Source organism: Hyperoodon ampullatus (assembly GCF_949752795.1).
Source record: "Hyperoodon ampullatus genome assembly, chromosome: 3".
NCBI classification, from domain to species: Eukaryota; Metazoa; Chordata; class Mammalia; order Artiodactyla; family Ziphiidae; genus Hyperoodon; species Hyperoodon ampullatus.
In genome coordinates, this window is record NC_136916.1 from 176800651 (window position 1) to 176821163 (window position 20513).

Consider the following 20513-nt stretch of genomic DNA (forward strand, 5'->3'; position numbering starts at 1 on the left):
CAATTTCAAAGTCTACTCAATAACCCCCGCACCCCGAGGATACGCTTATGTACTTTAGTTTTCATACTTTAGTTCGTGAAATGTACTTTCTGATAAACTCTTTAAAGTGACTCTTTCTTCAGATTACAGAGTTGGTTCACCAGAGAGATGTCACCAGGTCCTTGATCAAGAGCAAGATCGACAACGCCAAATCTTTTGAGTGGCTCAGCCAAATGCGATTTTACTTTGACCCTAAGCAAACTGATGTGTTGCAGCAGTTGTCGATTCAAATGGCAAACGCCAAGTTTAACTATGGCTTTGAGTACCTGGGTGTCCAGGACAAGCTGGTCCAGACCCCCCTCACCGACCGCTGCTACTTGACGATGACACAGGCCTTGGAGGCCAGGTTGGGCGGGTCCCCCTTCGGTGAGTCCCTCCCCACACCTGGACAGGTGGAGTCAGATAGGAAACGTACTCTTCCAAAATTAAGCAAATGATCTAAATGTATTTCTTAACTGCGTGGCTGGTACCTTCTAAAACTTCAAATCCGTTGGCAGTTATCACATTTATGGTTGACCCTTGAACAACACTGATTTGAACTGTGTGAGTCCACTTAGACACAGAGTTTTTAATAGATAGGCTTCATGTTCACTGGTTTCACATCCTCAGATTGAACCAACCATGGATTAAAGTTTCCATCCGAGGTTGGTTGAATCCATGGATGCAGAACCTGTGGAAACGGAGGGCCAACTATTGGACTCGAGGGTCCATGGATTTGGGTAGACACAGGGGTCCTGGACCAGTCCGCATGGAGACTAAGGGATGATTGTACTTTGGTTTTTTAAAATGAGTTGCTTTTTAGAGTTCTTAAAACTAAAGGTGTGTTCTTATTTGAGTTCTCAATTCCTTTTCTTCAAATAATAGGGCCCGCTGGGACTGGGAAGACCGAGTCTGTCAAAGCCCTCGGCCATCAGCTTGGACGCTTTGTTTTAGTTTTCAACTGTGATGAAACCTTTGATTTCCAGGTGAGAAGCTCTGTGGGAACCACCTAGAGTTAACGGCCTGAGAGGGCTGGGTGGGGAATAGCAGGCGGCACCTCTCAGAGCTGTGTTAGCCTTACAGCACAGCACGGTCCTTTAGGGACAGGGTTACTTGAGCTGTTTGAGGTTCCCAGCACGTGCTTGACACCAACTTGAGCTTCACGTCTTCAAATTCTTCAAACTCCTCAGTGTAACATATCTTTCTGGTGTCTATGTCTGGGAATACACAAATATGGGAAAGGTTTTTTTTTTGTTTTTTTTTTTTTTGTGGTACGCGGGCCTCTCACTGTTGTGGCCTCTCCCGTTGCGGAGCACAGGCTCCGGACGCACAGGCCCGGCGGCCGTGGCTCACGGGCCCAGCCGCTCCGCGGCATGTGGGATCCTCCCAGACCAGGGCACAAACCCGCGTCCTCTGCATCGGCAGGCGGACTCTCAACCACTGCGCCACCAGGGAAGCCCCGGGAAAGGTTTTTTAAACAACGTGTTAACTTTGTCATTGGGATTTTATCGGCACAGGAGGAAAACTGATACGTTGCATCTGTACCACTGTTTATGAGGCACTTGACCTGTGGGGCTGGGCTCCTTGCCTCACGTGTGAAGCTGATGCCACCTTCACAGCCCCTCCCACCCCCCCACCCTGGGAGGAAGGCGATACTGTTCCCATTTCAAAGATGAGCAGACAAGGGTTTCAAGATGTGATTTGCCCAGGGTGGGACCAGTCATCCAAGCCAGAATCGGAGCCCCGTACAGCCAGCACCGCGGCCGTGGTTTCAGCTCCCTTCCCTTCTTCTCGTTTCAGGCGATGGGACGGATCTTTGTGGGGCTTTGCCAGGTGGGCGCGTGGGGCTGCTTTGACGAGTTCAACCGCCTGGAGGAGCGGATGCTGTCGGCCGTGTCCCAGCAGGTGCAGTGCATCCAGGAGGCGCTGCGCGAGCACTCCAGCCCCAGCTACGATAAGAGTGAGACCGGCTTCTTCTTACCGTTGCCTGGCGGGCGCAGAGGGGGCCTCCTCTTTGATTAGAAATAAGCGAGACGTTAACATAGCTCCAGGATGCTGCTGCAGGCGGGGCAGTGCGTCCTGAGTGAAGACAGGCGGTAGGGCCCAGGGTAACGCTGCACCCTCGCCCCAGAGCAGCCCCGCGGAGTCATCAGTCCTTCCCCTGTAGCAGAGTTCCCCGTGCTCCCTCCCCCGGCGTCTGCGCACAGCACAGGTTTGAGCCGCTCTGGGCCCCCCGCATCCCCCTCCTCCTCCCTGCATCCCACAGAGCCAGGCCTCCTGGCCAGAGTGTTGGGAACGAGCCCTCGTCACGGTGGGAGTGCCTGCTCGGAGGGCCCAGGGGCTTGTTGCGCCCACAGCCTGGGCTCGTGAGCTGGAGGACGTAAATAAATACATCCACGCTGGGGAGTTTACCTGTTAAAGTTCCCTTTTTTTCCATAATAACGGTAACTCATCTTACCAGACCTCCTAAGTAAAACAAAAGGAGTGTCAAAGACATCAGTACCTGTGTGCTCCATGTTCCATGTTCTCCTATGGAGGAAGTCTGATCCCTAAGTAGTCCAGGGATGGGAGGCGGGGGTGCTGTTTAGTTTGTGTTTTCCTTTGATGACCCTAGGAGAGGGTCATTCTTGTGACCTCAGCCGGTCAGTTTCGTCACAGCATGGATTGGTTTGTATTTCTGCAACTATTGTTGGGCTGCGTTTCTATTCTTGCATTGACCTTGTGATGCTCAGTAATGCACAAATAGTGGGCTTCCTGCCTCTGGTGACTTGATCCATTACACATTCAGACGGCTTTTGTGTGGGTGAAGTGGGTGAAGATGGGCCTGCCTGGGCCGGTGGGCGTCGTGTCTAGTGAGAGCCTCCAGCTCCCCTGGAGTCCTGGGCCGGCAGGGAGATGGGTGCTTGCTCTGCAGTTTTACAGAAATTTTGGAGCGGTTTTTTGACTATCACGAGTCTTAACACCACCCTCCGATTTTCAGCCTCTGCCCCCATTACTTGTGAGCTGCTGAACAAACAAGTCAAGGTGAGCCCAGACATGGCCATCTTCATCACCATGAACCCCGGCTACGCGGGCCGGTCGAACCTTCCAGACAACTTGAAGAAGCTGTTCCGGAGCTTGGCCATGACCAAGCCTGACCGGCAGCTCATCGCCCAGGTCATGCTGTACTCACAGGGCTTCCGTACCGCCGAGGTCCTTGCCAACAAGATAGTCCCATTCTTCAAGTGAGTCCCTTAGAGTTATTCTGAATCGTGTTTCTAGCATGTGTCAAGTGTGCCATTTAAAGTTTACCTGTGTAGTTACGACACTACCTTCCACGTATCCGTCTCTTATTTCTTGATGTTCGATGCTCTTGGTGCTCAGAGTGTACTGTTTTTTAAGAAAACCCTTTCTCTTTTAGACTATGCGATGAGCAGCTCTCTTCTCAAAGCCACTACGACTTTGGTCTCCGAGCCTTGAAGAGTGTGCTGGTGAGCGCCGGAAACGTGAAGCGGGAGCGGATCCAGAAGATCAAGAGGGAGAAGGCGGAGCGCGGCGAGGCGGTGGACGAAGGAGAAATCGCGGAGAATCTCCCTGAGCAAGAGGTGGGCGGGGCCCCCTAACCGCTCAGGCCCAGACTCTGCTTGTCTTTCCCTTTGCCACCCTGAAGTCGCGCCTTGAGGGCTCTGACTGTGGCTCACGTGCCCCGGGGTGAACGGAGGGGACCCGCATTTGACCGGGAAGCCTGGGGGTGGGGCGGGGCGCTGGGCCTCACTGCTTGTTCACGGGACAGCTGTGCCGTGGGTCCTCCGGGGACAGGGCCGTAGACGTAGAGCCGCCCCCCCCACAGAGCTCATCCCCTTCTCCCCACGCAGATCCTGATCCAGAGCGTCTGTGAGACGATGGTGCCAAAGCTGGTGGCAGAAGACATCCCGCTGCTTTTCAGCCTCTTGTCGGACGTGTTCCCCGGGGTCCAGTATCACCGGGGCGAGATGACAGCGCTGAGGGAGGAGCTCAAGAAAGTGTGCCAAGAGATGTACCTGACATACGGAGACGGAGAAGAAGTCGGCGGGATGTGGGTTGAAAAGGTAGCTGGGATCGTGGTGTTGGCTGGCGCCTCACAGACCCCGCAGGCGGCTGCAAGCGGTAACGACGGCTGTGGACTTGGGGGAGAAGCCACGTCTTACCGGGCTTTGTCCACCAGGCGCGTCTGGTTTGTGGAGATTTGCCCCAAGTCCTGTTAGGATTTTTGCTTAACTTGAGAGTAGTGATAGGGAAACTTACCTGAAATGTTCAATTACGTGATATAGTTTGTTCTCTGAAAATGCTGGCTAGAAGGGGATCATGACGAAAACCGTCTGTGGCAGTAAAAGATCTGCTTACAAGACTTTCCGGTACCACGATTAACCACGTAAATGTGCTAATCGATAGAGTTTACATTCTGTATCGACTTCTTTCCTTTCTGTCCTCTGTGAGATTCACTTAAGAAAAAGCGTGTCACGTGCACAAGCTGTGCGTGCTGACCGTCAGCTGCGGTCCTGGGTTAGGCAGGCGGCTCGTTCATCTGGTCTCTGTCCTCCCGGCAGGGCATCTCGGGTCTCTTCTGAGGCAGCTCGGTGAGCGTCTCCTGACTCAGTCAAACGGCTCCACAGTTCAGTAAAAACCCTCTGCATTTGCTGTGCTTGTGGCCGGCTGAAGGTCTCTCTGGTTAGAGAGTCCCAGTGCTTGCCTTGAGAGAGTCACGGCACACGTTTCTTGCTCGGTGGTGGGAGAAGTGGGGAGGAACCTGCCATGTTCTTTCTCTGGAGTGCTCACGGTGCTGGTCGGTCTGGCCCTCAGGTTCTCCAGCTCTATCAGATCACCCAGATCAACCACGGCCTGATGATGGTGGGGCCCTCGGGCAGCGGGAAGAGCATGGCCTGGCGCGTTCTCCTGAAGGCCCTGGAGAGGCTCGAGGGCGTGGAGGGCGTGGCCCACATCATCGACCCTAAAGCCATCAGCAAAGACCACCTGTACGGAACCCTGGACCCCAACACCAGGGAGTGGACGGATGGGCTGTTCACACACGTCCTGAGGAAGTAAGTGCACTGGGCGGGCGTCTGCACTCCCGAGAACTGGAACCTAGGCGCTGTGTCCTCGTGGTGACAGCGTCCGTTCTTCTTACCACGCTCTGGACAAATTAAAGTCACTTTAGAAACGGTTACAGGCCGAGCATTTTCAGCCTCAGTCACCCGCTGCTGTAAAATCCTCCCACACCAGGATCATAGACAACGTGAGGGGTGAGCTGCAGAAGCGCCAGTGGATCGTCTTTGACGGCGACGTGGACCCCGAGTGGGTGGAGAACTTGAACTCCGTGCTGGACGACAACAAGCTGCTGACCCTGCCCAACGGAGAGCGCCTCAGCCTTCCGCCCAACGTACGAGGCTAAGTATCCTGCCCTGAGTGCCTGGCGTGCAGCCAGGGGAGCGGCTCCAGCCTCTGCGGTCGCAGTCGGCATCGGGGCCTCTCTGCGCCAGGTTCTTTCCATTCCTGTGGCTAGTGAGAAGCGTTTTCGAAGCATTCATTCATAACTTTCCACTACGTGCTGAATATTAACGCATACTCCGTAATTCCCAGGTAGTCTTTCCTATAGCTCCGTGAGGTGGGGTTGTAGTTAGGATCTCTGGGAAATGGCGGAACGAGGGATTTAGACGTGGACGCTTTCAGGGTCAACCTTGGAAACGAGCCCTTGATCCAGGTCCTGACCACACCACCCGATAGAGCGTGGGCAGGCCTGGCCTGGGTGTGCGTTCAGACTTTGACCCCACTTTTCTGGAGTTCCGTCGTGTGCCGGGCCTTGTTCTAGATGCTGAAAATGCAGCTGTAAACAACACAGACAAAACCCCTGCCCTCCCGGGGCTCACAGTCTGAGGTGGGAGACAGACAGGATAAGTGGTGATGGGGCTACGGAGGAAGTAAACTGGAGGAGATCAGCCGCCGGCGCCGAGGGGTGGAGCCTGCGCTGGCAGAAGGCGGCGCCGAGGCTCCCCGGGGAAGCCGAGGGCACGAGGGGGCAGCGCCTGTGGCTTCCGGGCGTTCCAGGTGGAGGGGCGGGTGGCGGGGGAGGAGCGTCTGGCTGTGCCCGGCGTGTGCGAGGAGAGCGGGGCAGCTGGCTGATGCGGAGAGAAGTTGGGGCGGGACCCAAGGGGAAACGGGCGAGGTGAGGTCAGGCCCGGGGTCACTGAGGACTGGAGCTTGCCCGCTAGGTGAGCTGGGAGGCCACGGCATCCCAGGCACAGCCGTGGAAGTGCTGAGAAGTAGCTGAGCTGTGGGTGTGAGTTCAAGCTTGTGCCAGTGGGGTCGGCTGACGGGCTGGAGGTGGGCGGGAGGGGAGGGAGGAGTCCAGCGGCACTCCTGAGCCGCTGGTGAGCAGGAGCCTTTCCCGTGACGAAGGGTCAGCATCGGTGGTTATCGCCCTTCAGAAACCAAGCCGCGGGTCTGGGAATGTGCATGTACACAGACTCGTGTCTTGATTTGACTTGTCGGGTTCTTTTCTTACAGCGTACTACCCAGTAGATTCTAACTGTTGTCAGAAAGATTGATCTCCTTGTGAGGCGTGTTAGCAGTAAGGTTAAGGCTCTGGGATCAGACGGTCCAGTTTGAATCTCAACCCCACTGGCAACTAGCAGTGGGACCTGGTGAGGCTGCCAACCCCACGTGCGAAAGGAGACCCTGCTGGCCAGCCTGCCGGCGGGTTCAAGGCCAGAAACATGGCCACAGCCCCTCACTGCTGACCCTGCCACCCAGGGAGCTGTTGGCTCCGCCCCACCAGAGCTCCTGCCCAGATTCTCAGGGAGAGAGGTTGGTGGATGTTGTGATGAGGCAAACCATAGACATTTTTACTTGTAAACCAAGTGCAGCAAGATTGGATTTAAATTGCTCTTTCAGTGGGCACATGGGTAAAACAATCTTAGCATCCGGGTCTCTACCAAACCCACGTCATTAACTGTGCTCAGTGTTCTCTTCTCTCAAGGTGCGCATAATGTTTGAAGTGCAGGACCTGAAGTACGCCACGCTGGCCACGGTGTCGCGCTGCGGCATGGTCTGGTTCAGTGAGGACGTGCTCAGCACAGACATGATCTTCAACAACTTCCTGGCCAGGCTGCGTAGCATCCCCCTGGACGAGGGGGAGGATGAGGCCCAGCGCCGGCGCAAGGGCAAGGAGGACGAGAGCGAGGAGGCTGCCTCCCCGATGCTGCAGGTACGCGAGCCGCTCCGCCCAGTGCCGCCAGCTGGCGTCCGAGGGTGCTGGGCCGCCGCGCAGAGCGGGGCCGGGCATCCCACCCCGAGCATCTGGAAGGCGGGGCGCTTTTCACGATGGTCACTGCTCCTCTGCTGAAGCCGGCCACGTGCTGGAGGTTTGCATAATCGGTGCAGTCGCAGCTGCAAAAGCGTAGCCGTGCACGGAAAATTAAAAGAATTCTTTCAGTTTTCTCTGCAAATTGATGAAAGGGGGACCTTTTGCATTTCGATGGTGAAGACCAGTGTTCCTAGGAAGCGTGATTTTTTTTTTGAGAACCACCAAGGTGAAGGAATAAGGGTTGGTCGTTGACGCTTCATTCCTCATTTTTTCATCCATAAAACTATTTTTCACAGTCGCGTGACCCTCTCCTGGGCCTAGGTTAGAGGAGATGAAAACCCCCCCACTTTTTGAGATGGTAGATAAGCATCATTCACTCCCTCCTATAGATCCAGAGGGACGCAGCAACGATCATGCAGCCGTACTTCACGTCCAACGGCCTGGTCACCAAGGCCCTGGAGCACGCCTTCAAGCTGGAACACATCATGGACCTGACTCGCCTGCGCTGCCTGGGCTCGCTCTTCTCCATGCTGCACCAGGCCTGCCGCAACGTGGCCCAGTACAACGCCAACCACCCTGACTTCCCCATGCAGATCGAGCAGCTGGAGCGCTACATCCAGGTCAGGAGGGGTCCGGTTGTGGCCAGGTGCTGGGGGAGGTGCCGGCAGCATCTCTGGGCACCACTGCTTCAGGGTAGCATCGTTGTAAATGTCTTTCCTTTATTGCTGAAATTGCATTCAAAACGGGACCCACTTCCTATTCCAATAGCGGTATCTGGTTTACGCCATCCTTTGGTCCTTGTCTGGAGACAGTCGGCTGAAAATGAGAGCAGAGCTGGGCGAATACATCAGAAGGATCACGACGGTGCCACTGCCCGCTGCTCCCAACATCCCCATCATCGACTACGAGGTGAGTGCGCGCCTCGACTGGACACCGTCTTTTCTTTCGTAGGAGGGTTTTGTCCTTTGACTTTTCTGTGGCACAAGGGAGGCAGGTTGACTTGGAGGTTCTGACTTGCATGAAAGTGAGCAAGTCTTTTAGGCGAGCAGGTACACGGGTCCCCAGGGTGACCGGCGCCCGCCTGTGTGTGCAGGTGTCCATCAGCGGAGAATGGTCGCCGTGGCAGGCCAAGGTGCCTCAGATTGAAGTGGAGACGCACAAGGTGGCCGCCCCTGATGTCGTTGTGCCAACACTGGACACCGTCCGCCACGAGGCCCTCTTGTACACCTGGCTGGCCGAGCACAAGCCGCTGGTCTTGTGTGGCCCTCCTGGGTCTGGCAAGACCATGACGCTCTTCAGCGCCCTCCGGGCCCTGCCCGACATGGAGGTAAAGAGGCCGCAGTGGGCAGCGGGCCCGGGGCTCGAGCACAGGTCAGCCTTCCAGCGCCTCACTTGTTTCTTCCCTTCTCCAGGTCGTGGGTCTTAACTTCTCCAGTGCCACTACTCCAGAGCTCCTGCTGAAGACTTTTGACCACTACTGCGAGTACAGACGCACACCTAACGGGGTCGTTCTGGCCCCTGTTCAGCTTGGAAAGTGGCTGGTGTTGTTCTGTGATGAAATTAACCTGCCAGACATGGATAAATATGGGACGCAGAGGGTCATATCCTTCATCAGACAGGTGTGTTTATGTCCACGAGGTGCCCTCTCCTCCACAACGTGTCCTGTTCACATCTGCCCCTAACGTGTCTCACTCCCCCTTTCCCTCAGATGGTGGAGCACGGAGGCTTTTACCGAACCTCAGATCAAACTTGGGTGAAGCTGGAGAGGATCCAGTTTGTCGGGGCTTGTAACCCGCCCACAGATCCTGGAAGAAAGCCCCTCTCTCACAGGTAACACACAGCCCCGTAGACTTCCCTGATCTCACACACACCAGTTCCGGGTTTGCTTTAAATGTAGCATGACGAAACTGTGGTTTTAATTATAAAAAGGTAACAAAATACTGCTCGTCATGGGGTTCCTCCGGGGTTATGTCAGTGTGCTGGGAACACACTCAAAATGAAAGCGACGACTTGCTGGGCAGTAGTGAGCTGCGCCAGACCTGCCTGTAGGGCCAGGATGAGGCTGAAATAAGCCTGAATCGTTTTCCCACCTTTGCTCGGTTCTTTTCCAGTTTTTTGCATCTACAGTTGTGTGTCAGACCCAGGCCCGAGTAGTTTGTGTGAGACCTCAGTCAGCTGTGGCGTGAAGCCATGGGGGCGGGTCAGGAAGCCCCTGGTCGGCCTGGGACAGGGAGGCAGCCCTCCCAGGCACGCTGCTCATCAGCCCATACGAGGCTGAGCCGGGCTGTCTTTGTGCAGGTTCCTGCGTCACGTGCCTGTGGTGTATGTGGATTACCCAGGACCCGCCTCCCTGACGCAGATCTACGGCACCTTCAACCGGGCCATGCTGCGCCTCATCCCGTCCCTGCGCACATACGCAGAACCGCTCACCGCGGCGATGGTGGAATTCTACACCATGTCCCAGGTGCGCGGCGTCTTTGCCCGTCATGACCAAAGGGCTCTGTTGAGAGACTGAGCTTCACTTGGAGCTCTGGCTGAGCCGGGAGACTTGCTCCAGGGTCTCAACAGATCATGCTTCCAGCCGGTGCTGCAACCGCGAATATCCTCTTGCTTGTTCTTGCCGTCCTCGTCTGGCACACGTACATGTGTTCATTCCCCTGATGAAACCGAGACTGTGCTGTGCCATTTCTAAAAGGATGTGGACACTTCTGTTTAACAGCACCGACATGTGCCTGTCTGTACTTGTTCTTCTGCAGTGCTTGTGGTGACTGCATGTGGCCAAACCTGTCGGGGGGCTGGGCCGGTGACAGTTCCACCACAGTGCCTCTTTCAGCCTTGAAAAAATATTTATCGAAAAGGTCTTTGCCCACTGGGACTTCCCTGGCAGTCCGGTGGTTAAGACTCCGCCCCTCCAATGCAGGGGGCGCAGGTTCGATCCCTGGCTGGGGAGCTAAGATCCCACGTGCTGTGAGGCACTGCCAAAAAAAAAAAGATCTTTGCCCACTGGATGAGCAGAAGTGGCTCTCTCTTTTTTGGCTTGCGTTTCTTTGTTAGCCTCTGACAAGGGCCCTTGTGAGAGAACTGCCGACTTTCCACTGAGACAGTCATCTTACTTAGAGGACTTTATGAGCGTTAGCTTGTCACGTATCGCAAATGATTTAAATTTTGTATGATTGCAGTTTTTTTCCTACAGCATTTTAAATATTATTAAATGTAGACTATTTTCTTTAATTGTTTCCGCTTTTGAAATAATGCTTAGAAAAGCTGTCCTTCAACTTAGGAATTACATTTCTAAAAATATTTTAGAGGAATATTTTTTGTAGTTTTTTTTTTTTTTTTTTTTAATTTTTTATTTATTTATTTTTGGCTGCGTTGGGTCTTCATTGCTGCTCATGGGCTTTTCTCTAGTTGTGGTGAGCGGGTGCGGCGAGCGGGGACTGCTCTTCGCTGAGGTGCACGGGCCTCCCATGGCTGTGGCCTCTCTAGTTGCAGAGCGCGGGCTCTAGGCGCGCGGGCTTCAGGAGTTGTGGCTCGCGGGCTCTAGAGCGCAGGCTCAGTAGCTGTGGTGCACGAGCCCAGCCGCTCCGCAGCATGTGGGATCTTCCCGGACCGGGGCTCGAACCCGTGTCCCCTGCATCGGCAGGCGGACTCTCAACCACTGCGCCCCCAGGGAAGCCCTTTTTTTTTTTTTACGGTACGCGGGCCTCTCACTGTTGTGGCCTCTCACTGTTGTGGCCTCTCCCGTTGCGGAGCACAGGCTCCGGACGCACAGGCTCAGCGGCCATGGCTCACGGGCCCAGCCACTCCGCGGCATGTGGGATCTTCCCAGACCGGGGCACGAACCCGTGTCCCCTGCATCGGCAGGCGGACTCTCAACCACTGAGCCACCAGGGAAGCCCTATTTTTTTTTTTACGTATAAATCTTTAAATATAATTAATTGCAACATAAAGTGAGCAACTTGGATCTTGCTTTGTTCTGAACAGTAGTCCCAACATTATTTACCAATTCATTCTCAAATTTTCCAGGGTCTAGAGTCTTTATTCTTAATATAAAAATGTTATACTGCATTTAACTTTTTGACTACTTTCCATGTCTTAGGACATTTACATGTAACTTGCATATTTTCGATTCCTGCAGGAGAGGTTCACTCAGGACACACAGCCCCACTATATCTACTCACCTCGTGAAATGACGCGGTGGGTGCGAGGTATCTTCGAGGCACTGAGACCCCTGGAGACTCTGCCTGTGGAAGGCCTCATTCGGATTTGGGCACATGAAGCCCTCCGTCTCTTCCAGGACAGGTAAAGCCAAGGCTCTGGGTAGCTCCACGCTCCCTTACGTTGACCCTTCCGACCCCCCCGAGTTAGGGTCTGCATGAGGCTGGCCTGCCCTGAGGCAGGCTGAGCTGGTGATGGACAGGAGTGAGGTGGTGAGGGCAGCCTTGCATCTGGGAGTTGATCACGGCCGCCCCCATGTACGAGACCCCAACGGCCCTGCTGGTTACCGGTAACCTCCGGCAAGGCACTTTAACTCACCTCTTTCACTGTCGGGTGGGCCCCACACAAGGTCAGGGCACAGAGGTCACAGGTGAATTTCAGTGCCTCCTAACAGCAGCTTGGGGTGCAGTTCCGTAACCACCACCCCTTCCTCACCCTCAGTCTTTGCTCTCATCAGAGGATTTGCAGCTGTATCTCTGGGACTTTAGTTTTCTCTTTTTACCTGTTGGCCACTTATTTCAAGTCTTGCAAGTTTTGACTTTTTCTAGTTAAGTGACCAGTACTGAAGGGAGAGACTTGCTAGTGGCTGTAGTGGTCAGCTTGGATTGTGGAAGATTTTGTGGTTTGAACCACCGTAAGTCTCAGTAAAAAGTTGGAGTCGTTTTCTCTCTCAAGGCGTCTTGAAAATTATTGACTTTTTTTTTTGTTTTTTATTCATTTATTTTTGGCTGCGTTGGGTCTTCGTTGCTGCGTGCGGGCTTTCTCTGGTCTGGGCGAGCAGGGGGCTGCTCTTCGTTGCGATGAGCGGGCTTTTCACTGTGGTGGCTTCTTTGTTGTGGAGCACGGGCTTTAGGCACGAGGGCTCAGTAGTTGTGGCACACGGGCTCAATAGTTGTGGCACGTGGGCTTCAGTAGCTGTGGCTCACGGGCTCTAGGCACGAGGGCTCAGTAGTTGTGGCGCACGGGCTTAGTTGCTCCGTGGCATGTGGGATCTTCCTGGACCAGGGCTCGAACCCACGTCCCCTGCATTGGCAGGCGGATTCTTAACCACTGTGCCACCAGGGACGTCCGTATTGACCTTTTTAAATCAGAATCCTTTTTCTTGTATTCTTTGTTTATAGTTCTGTACGATCTTTGTCTTATAGTAAATTCTTAGTTTTCCTAGTTCCTGCTCTGTCATTTTTATTGATTTTTCTTATATTGTTAATTTTATGTATTTTAGCACTGCAGTCCTTCATAGCCTTTTAGGCTCATTTTTGATGAGTGAGAAAAAGTTAGACTTGTGTTGCTTGAACTCTAAACTTCTAACAAACAACAAATCTTCACTGATGTACTATTTAGTGCAGCACCACGATTTCCTGTTGCAAACTATCTGGGGAAATGTTCTGCCCGTGAACAGGTTACTCGGAGCCGAGCAAGAGGGGCTGCAGAGTAAGAGCAGGAGGGCAGGAACTTGATGGCAGGGCAGGTCCCCTCGGTCCCCGGCTAAGGGTGAGGTTGCCCGAGGCGGCCCGTCTGTAGAGGACACGGTCCCAGCAGGACAAGCTCCTCTGACCACTCGTGGCCTCAGGTGTGGGTAGTCGTAGGAGTTGGTTAATAGTTACTCCCCTGGCAGGACCCAAGGCAGATGGTTCCCTCCAGACTAAGAAATACTTGAGCCTTTGGCAGTTACACGTCAGGACCAGTTATTCTTGCCTTCAGGCAGCTTTTCTCACCATGCTTTCGAGGAGTCTTGGAATATTGCATCATTGTAGATGACTGGGTTCCACGCCAGCCTCCTTGGAAGCTGTCCTGCAGAGAGCCAGGGAGAGAGATGAGCTAACCAAGGCAGAGCCGGGGCACACGAGCCCTGGCAGCCCAGCTTTTGTCTCTCGTATTGGGGCTCTACCACTTTAAGAGGCGGTCCTTTTTATGTTATGTGCGCTACCTTCGTTCTCCCTTCTTTAATTAAAAAAAAATAATTGGGGCTTCCCTGGTGGCGCAGTGGTTGCGAGTCCGCCTGCCAATGCAGGGGACACGGGTTCGTGCCCCAGACCGGGAAGATCCCACATGCCGCAGAGCGGCTGGGCCCGTGAGCCATGGCTGCTGAGCCTGCGCGTCTGGAGCCTGTGCTCCACAACGGGAGAGGCCCGCGTACCGCAAAAAAATAAATAAATAAATAAAATAAAATAATTGGGCAACAGTATCATTTTTACATTTCTTAACATACCAGAGATATAATTTTGTTTAGATTGAAATTTCGCAATAGCAGTTGTGCTTCTAAATTCTGGTTGGCTACATACAGTAAGTACGTGACATGCTCATTGGACCTTCATCTGGTAGCCTAAGTTATCATATATTCAGCTGCTCAGAAGGTAGCACACCTGTAGGGACAGTTAGAGTCTCACCTGCTTGCTCTGTGGTTTTCTCCGTAAGCCTTGTGTTTCCAAAACTGTACACCTTGTAGTTCTCTATTTCTGTTCCCATAATGCCCCTTGATACTTAAAACATTTATATTAAGCAAGCTTAGAAACTAACATGAAGTTTTCATTTTGTAAATCAATGTACTTAAACATTTTTAGAGGAGTTTTTTTTTTTAAGATTTTCGTATTTAATATCTGTGTTTCAGATTACTTAAGTCATCTCGAGTTGAGAGTCTTAGGTTCTTCCATTTGTAGAAAATGAAAATTTCTGGTAGAAGACTAATGCCAGCCCTTGGAGTAGCCCACAGCACCCACAAAACCAGGTGTTTTCTCACCACGGCCTCTGTCTTCTCTTCCGACAGACTTGTAGAAGATGAGGAGAGGCGTTGGACCGACGAAAACATTGATCTGGTTGCTCTGAAGCATTTCCCCAACATAGACAAGGAGAAGGCAATGAGCCGGCCCATCCTGTACAGCAACTGGTTGTCAAAGGTAGCGCGTCTACATCACGTTAGGAGTACTTTCTTTGCTCCTGTCCTTCTAGTTAGAATCTCGTCAGAAACGTCTTTGCCTTGAAGTGCACTATAAAGGAAGCTACGGCTATAGGCATGATGGGCCACGTATGTGCAGCCGTTGATAATTCAGGGCAGAGAGTCTCAGGACCGTGGCCACTCCAAGAGCTGTGGATCCAACCAGCAGGAGACAGGGCTTCAGTGAAATCAGGGCAGTTAGGGATAACTTGTGTGAAAATGTTTCATATACTAGGATGCTAAACAGAGTGACATTTCCAGAATAGCTGTGAGCTGCCATTTTCTCTGAAAAAGAGAGCTGACATCGTAGGAAGTGACAGTCTTGATGTGCATTTCCTTCAGTAGGCGATGCTGATTTAGGAATGAGGACAGCCTTCCTGTAGGAGCTCAGTCTTATAGGGTGGATGGCTGCATCTTGGGAGAGCTGACCCTGACATAGGGGCTTAGGCAAGTGTTCATAGGGCTTATCTGAGTGTCAGCAAGGGCATGGCAGGCACAGGGCCTGATAGAATTAAAGGCACAGAAGCAAGAAGAACAAGAGAGATTCGCTCAGCGTTTCTAGAATTTCCTATTTATTTCTAGACTCTAGATACTAATCCTGTTTCATTTATGGGCAACATCTTCTCCCAGTGGCTTGTCTTTTCACTCTCTCTATAGTGTCTTTTGAAGAACAAACATTCGTAATGGAATATCGTTTAAACCCTTAATCCATCTGAATTGAGTTAGTGTATGGGGTGAGCTGTGGGTTCATTTTCAGTTTTTCTTTTGTGCATGTCCACGGTCCCAGCACTGGGACTCTGCAGTGTCGCACTGTCACATGGGTTTCCCTGTGCGCGTGAGTCTGTTACAGAGCTCTGTCCTGTCCATTGGTCCATTTGCTGCTTCCTGTGCTAAAACCACGTGGTCCTGATCACAGTTCTAAGTCCACCTGATAGGACAGTCCCTGTCCAGAACACCTGGTTCTTAAAGGGGTGGGTCATCTTTCCAGTCTTGGGCTTTTCCCCTTCCAAATGAAATTTAGAATTGGCTTGTCAAGTTGCACCAAAACAACTTCCACCATCCACCACTGAGATTTTGACTGGGATTATATTGAATCTATGTGTCAGTTGGGTGGAACTGACATTTTTAGTTGTGTGTTTTTCTCTCCATGATCATGGTGTATCTCTTCCTTTATTTAGATGTTCTGTGATGTCTTTGAGTGAAGTTCAGTTTTCTCTGTAAAGATTTTCCATGTCTTTCCATGTCTCATCCTAGTTTACTTATATTTTTGTTCCTATGTTATAAATACCTGCTTTTGTCTCATTTTTGACAGTTTCTTGGTATATGGAAATATAACCCACTTTGCTATAAGAACTAAGATGATTTCTTCTTCGTAATTGGATCTTACCTTTTTTCCTACAGGATTACATCCCAGTAGACCAAGAAGAGTTAAGAGATTATGTCAAAGCCAGGCTGAAAGTCTTCTATGAAGAAGAGCTCGATGTTCCTCTGGTCCTGTTTAATGAGGTGTTGGACCACGTGCTCAGGATTGACCGGTGGGCTTTTTGTTGCTGCAGCCTCACCACTCACCCGAGCTGCTCTCGATCTGACGGGGGCGGGGTCAGGCCAGGCCTCGTGCTGCCCTCTTGACGGGCCTCCCACGCCCCTGCCTTCCTCTGCCAAGCAACTCCCGCTTCTTAGTCTAGCTCTGCTGAGCCGAGCTTCCCACCGGCCGCGACTACAGCCCTTCACCCTCCTGCTAGAATCGGCCTGTCTCCCTCGAGTCATCAGGGTGTCCGGGGGCGGCGCCATGTCTTTTTGATCTTTGCCGCCTCACCAGACCTGGCAAATAACAATTGCTGTACGAATGTTTAGTGTACAAATTCAAGTTAAAACGCGTTCCAAATGTTGTAGACTAATCCTGAGAAGGTTTAGGACTTGAGTGTCAAAAGGGGAATGGAGCCTAAAAGCCTAACTCTTTTCTTCTTTCTGATAATGTTTCAGAATATTCCGTCAGCCTCAAGGCCACCTGCTTCTGATCGGGGTCAGTGGAGCGGGCAAGACCACCCTGTCCCGTTTCGTGGCCTGGATGAACGGTTTGAGCGTGTACCAGATTAAGGTGGGTCTGGCCACAGCCTCTCAACCCCACAGCAGATCCTATTCATGCACGCAGCTCCTTGAGCAAGAGCAGAGCTGACCTGCCTCGCTTCTGTAGGTCCACAGGAAGTACACAGGGGAGGACTTCGATGAAGATCTCCGCACGGTGTTGAGACGTTCTGGCTGTAAAAACGAAAAGATAGCTTTTATAATGGACGAGTCCAACGTGTTAGATTCTGGATTCCTGGAGCGGATGAATACCCTTCTGGCCAACGGAGAGGTAATCAGTGACACACCGCATCGTGTTACATGGCGCCAGGTTCCGAGGACCGGCCAGCCATGGTACCGTTTTATTTCCTAGGTTCCCGGCCTCTTCGAAGGAGATGAGTATGCCACCCTGATGACCCAGTGTAAGGAGGGGGCCCAGAAGGAGGGCTTGATGCTGGACTCGCACGAGGAGCTGTACAAGTGGTTCACCAGCCAGGTCATCCGCAACCTCCACGTCGTCTTCACCATGAACCCATCCTCAGAGGGGCTCAAGGACCGCGCGGCCACCTCCCCCGCTCTGTTCAACAGGTACGCCAGTCCCACTCGGGTCTGCTTTCCACGGGGCAGACCCTGCTCTCGGGAGCTGTCTTGAGATGTGGGCATCGTTTTCAGGTGTGTGTTGAACTGGTTTGGGGACTGGTCCACTGAAGCTCTGTATCAGGTCGGCAAAGAATTCACTAGTAAGATGGACCTGGAGAAGCCGAATTACATCGTGCCTGATTACATGCCAGTCGTGTATGACAAACTGCCACAGCCACCGTCACACCGGGAAGCCATCGTAAACAGCTGTGTGTTCGTTCATCAGACTCTTCACCAGGTGGGTTCAGTTTTTTGGGGGAGTTTGTTTTTTGGTTTTTTAACATCTTGATTGGAGTATAATTGCTTTACAATGGTGTGTTAGTTTCTGCTTTATAACAAAGTGAATCAGCTATACATATATGTATGTCCCCATATCCCCTCCCTCTTGCGTCTCTATCCCACCCCTCTAGGTGGTCACAAAGCACCGAGCTGATCTCCCTGTGCTATGCGGCTGCTTCCCACTAGCTATCTATTTTACATTTGGTAGTGTATACATGTCCATGCCACTCTCTCACTTCATCCCAGCTTACCCTTCCCCCTCCCCGTGTCCTCAAGTCCATTCTCTACGTCTGCGTCTTTATTACTATCCTGCCCCTAGGTTCATCAGAACCATTTTTTTTTAGATTCCATATATATGTGTTAGCATACGGTATTTGTCTTTCTTTTTCTGACTTACCTCACTCTGTATGACAGACTCTAGGTCCATCCACCTCACTACAAATAACTCAATTTCGTTTCTTTTTATGGCTGAGTGTGGGTTCAGTTTTGAGATCGTAGGAAAAGCAAAACTAACTGCCGTACTAACGTAAAGCTAAACCGATGTAAAAGTAGACCCCCAGGTGCTTTGGATTTGACACTGTACCATCACCCGCAAAAGAGATGCCTGTTTCTCACCTGTTTTCCTACCTCTGTCAATGACGTCTCAACCCGCCTGTCGCCCGGCTGTGTGTTCGGAGCCGTCTGGCCCTTTCCCTGCCCACACTGATTCCATTTGCTTCTCTCGCTGCCTCTCTGGCCAGGCCTGTGTTCTTCCCCCAGAGCAGGGGTCACGCACTGTCTCTGCAAAGGGCCAGGTGCCAGCTGGGCCCCTGCATGGCTCCCCAGCTCTGCCGCTGTGGCACGAGAGCAGCGTTGCCATGAGCACGCATGGCCGTGGGGCTGACACTCCACAGGCAGGGGCTGCGCTGCAGGGTGTGACGGGCTGGCTGGGGTTTGCCTTTAGGCTCTTTTTGTTAGAAGAGTCCAGTCTGCTCCCCTCTGGAAGGCTCTGTGAAGACCACTCTGAGCCTGCGGGTGTCCTGTTGGCCCTGCCCTACCCCTAGAAGTCAGAGGAGAAGCTCAGAGGTGTGAGGGCTCCTTGCGGTCCCGTGGGCTCCTGAGCTAGACTCCGTCTCGAGCGATGCGACTCCCGGGGGGTGGGGCCGTCCCGTCGCGCCACACCAGCACAGCAGTTATCTCCTGAGGTTAAATCGCAGAGGACGAACGTCCTGAAGAGCGAAGTGATTTGACTTTTTTTCCAAAAGGCTAACGCTCGGCTAGCGAAGCGAGGAGGCAGAACCATGGCCATCACGCCTCGCCACTACCTGGACTTCATCAATCACTACGCCGACCTGTTCCACGAGAAGCGGAGCGAGCTGGAGGAGCAGCAGATGCACCTGAACGTCGGGCTGAGGAAGATCAAAGAGACGGTTGACCAGGTACGTCGCGGCCTGAGCAGCGTTTTCTGGGGCTGCGCTAGGGGAGGGCCTCTTAATTGGAAGGTAATTGCCGCGTGTTTTCCATTCCCCTGACGTGGCTTTGTTCCTCAGGTAGAAGAGCTGCGTCGGGACCTCAGGATAAAGAGCCAGGAGCTGGAGGTGAAGAACGCGGCGGCCAACGACAAGCTGAAGAAGATGGTGAAGGACCAGCAGGAGGCCGAGAAGAAGAAGGTGCGTCTTCGTGCTTCGGGAACGTGGCCTGTGTGGGCCGGGCGTGCTCCGTCTCTCATGAGGGAGCAGGGAGTTTAGTCTGAGATGGGCTTTAGGGTTGAACGGGTCTGTGGTGGGGGCTGTGTGTGTGTGCACGCACGTGCGCGCCTGTCTGTCCCGGGCGGCATGAGGAGTGCCACTTTGGGACTTGGCGAGTTAACCGGTGCTCACCCCAGAGCTGAGCCGTTCTTCCTCTCTAGGTCATGAGCCAAGAAATTCAGGAACAGCTGCATAAGCAGCAGGAGGTCATCGCAGACAAACAGATGAGCGTCAAGGAAGATCTTGACAAGGTGGAGCCGGCCGTCATCGAGGCCCAGAATGGTGTGTGCACACTGTCAGAGGCCTGGCTCTCTGGGAAGGGTGGACAGATTAGGGGGCAGCATGGCCTTCCATCAGAGGTCCCGGCTGTGTACGTTTCCAAAAGTGTCATTGATGAGTCTCAAGTCTCTGAAGCCTTTTCTAAATACTTAAAGACTGTCTTCATCTCTTAAAGCAAAGTTTCCGTAAAGCTAGTCTGCTTTCACCATAGTGAAACCCTTTTCATAAGAGAAAATGGACAAAAGAAGCTTTTTGTCAGTACATTTTTTAAAATCTGGTGGTAATTTCATAAATATGCTACTTGCAAATCCCTGGCTTGAATTTCATCCAGAAATATCGTAAAGTAGGCAGTGTTGCTATCTTATTTATAATTATTAGAGTGTCCTGGTCGTGGCCAGCGATGACTAATTTAATGGTTGGTAGCAGTCCCCCGTCCTCCCTTTCCCACCCCATTTACCTGGGAAATGCTGCAGGAGGGAGCGCAGTGCCCCGGCATCCCGTCTTCATCTGCCGTCTGCCCGGTACCTCGGCGAGGCCTGAACCTGGGCCCCTTCCTGCACATCAGCCTTTAACTTACTTCAAATAACCCAACTGCTTGTCGTTTTCACATTACACCACAGGAGGAATTAAAATGCACCACAGATTTTCATTGAGCATTGTACTTTGATGAGAATTTAATTTAGCTCTCACCTGCCGAAGAGTTACTTTAAAAAAGTGCTTTAATAAAAGTTCAGGTTAGGAAAATGTGCATTTCAGTTTATGGAAAGCGTTGGCCATTTTTTTTAGAACTGTTAATTCCACATCTTCACCCCAGCCGGTGAAGACAACTTCTAAATTGTGGCAGACTGAAAAGGTCTTTGTTCAATTGGTGTAAAACAAATGAACAGGGCTTCCCTGGTGGCGCAGTGGTTGAGAGTCCGCCTGCCGATGCAGGGGACACGGGTTCGTGCCCCGGTCCGGGAAGATCCCATGTGCCGCAGAGCGGCTGGGCCCATGAGCCATGGCCGCTGAGCCTGCACGTCCGGAGCCTGTGCTCCGC

At 52.6% G+C, this 20513-nt stretch overlaps 1 protein-coding gene across 1 annotated transcript in view; it reads left to right on the forward strand.

Annotated features, from left to right (window-relative positions):
* DYNC1H1 (dynein cytoplasmic 1 heavy chain 1) overlaps positions 1–20513 on the forward strand; it is a 67058-nt gene that overhangs the window by 32198 nt on the left and 14347 nt on the right. Inside the window, exons 27-51 of the mRNA XM_079698837.1 lie at positions 123–405; positions 904–1004; positions 1819–1978; positions 2999–3242; positions 3419–3602; positions 3873–4085; positions 4837–5075; positions 5257–5413; positions 7010–7237; positions 7726–7956; positions 8105–8245; positions 8430–8663; positions 8749–8955; positions 9045–9166; positions 9635–9800; positions 11475–11638; positions 14319–14448; positions 15888–16021; positions 16470–16584; positions 16681–16842; positions 16924–17138; positions 17223–17427; positions 18713–18886; positions 18998–19117; positions 19357–19477. Coding sequence (XP_079554963.1) covers positions 123–405; positions 904–1004; positions 1819–1978; positions 2999–3242; positions 3419–3602; positions 3873–4085; positions 4837–5075; positions 5257–5413; positions 7010–7237; positions 7726–7956; positions 8105–8245; positions 8430–8663; positions 8749–8955; positions 9045–9166; positions 9635–9800; positions 11475–11638; positions 14319–14448; positions 15888–16021; positions 16470–16584; positions 16681–16842; positions 16924–17138; positions 17223–17427; positions 18713–18886; positions 18998–19117; positions 19357–19477 — 4450 coding nt within the window. The remainder of the gene's footprint in view (positions 1–122; positions 406–903; positions 1005–1818; positions 1979–2998; positions 3243–3418; positions 3603–3872; positions 4086–4836; positions 5076–5256; positions 5414–7009; positions 7238–7725; positions 7957–8104; positions 8246–8429; positions 8664–8748; positions 8956–9044; positions 9167–9634; positions 9801–11474; positions 11639–14318; positions 14449–15887; positions 16022–16469; positions 16585–16680; positions 16843–16923; positions 17139–17222; positions 17428–18712; positions 18887–18997; positions 19118–19356; positions 19478–20513) is intronic.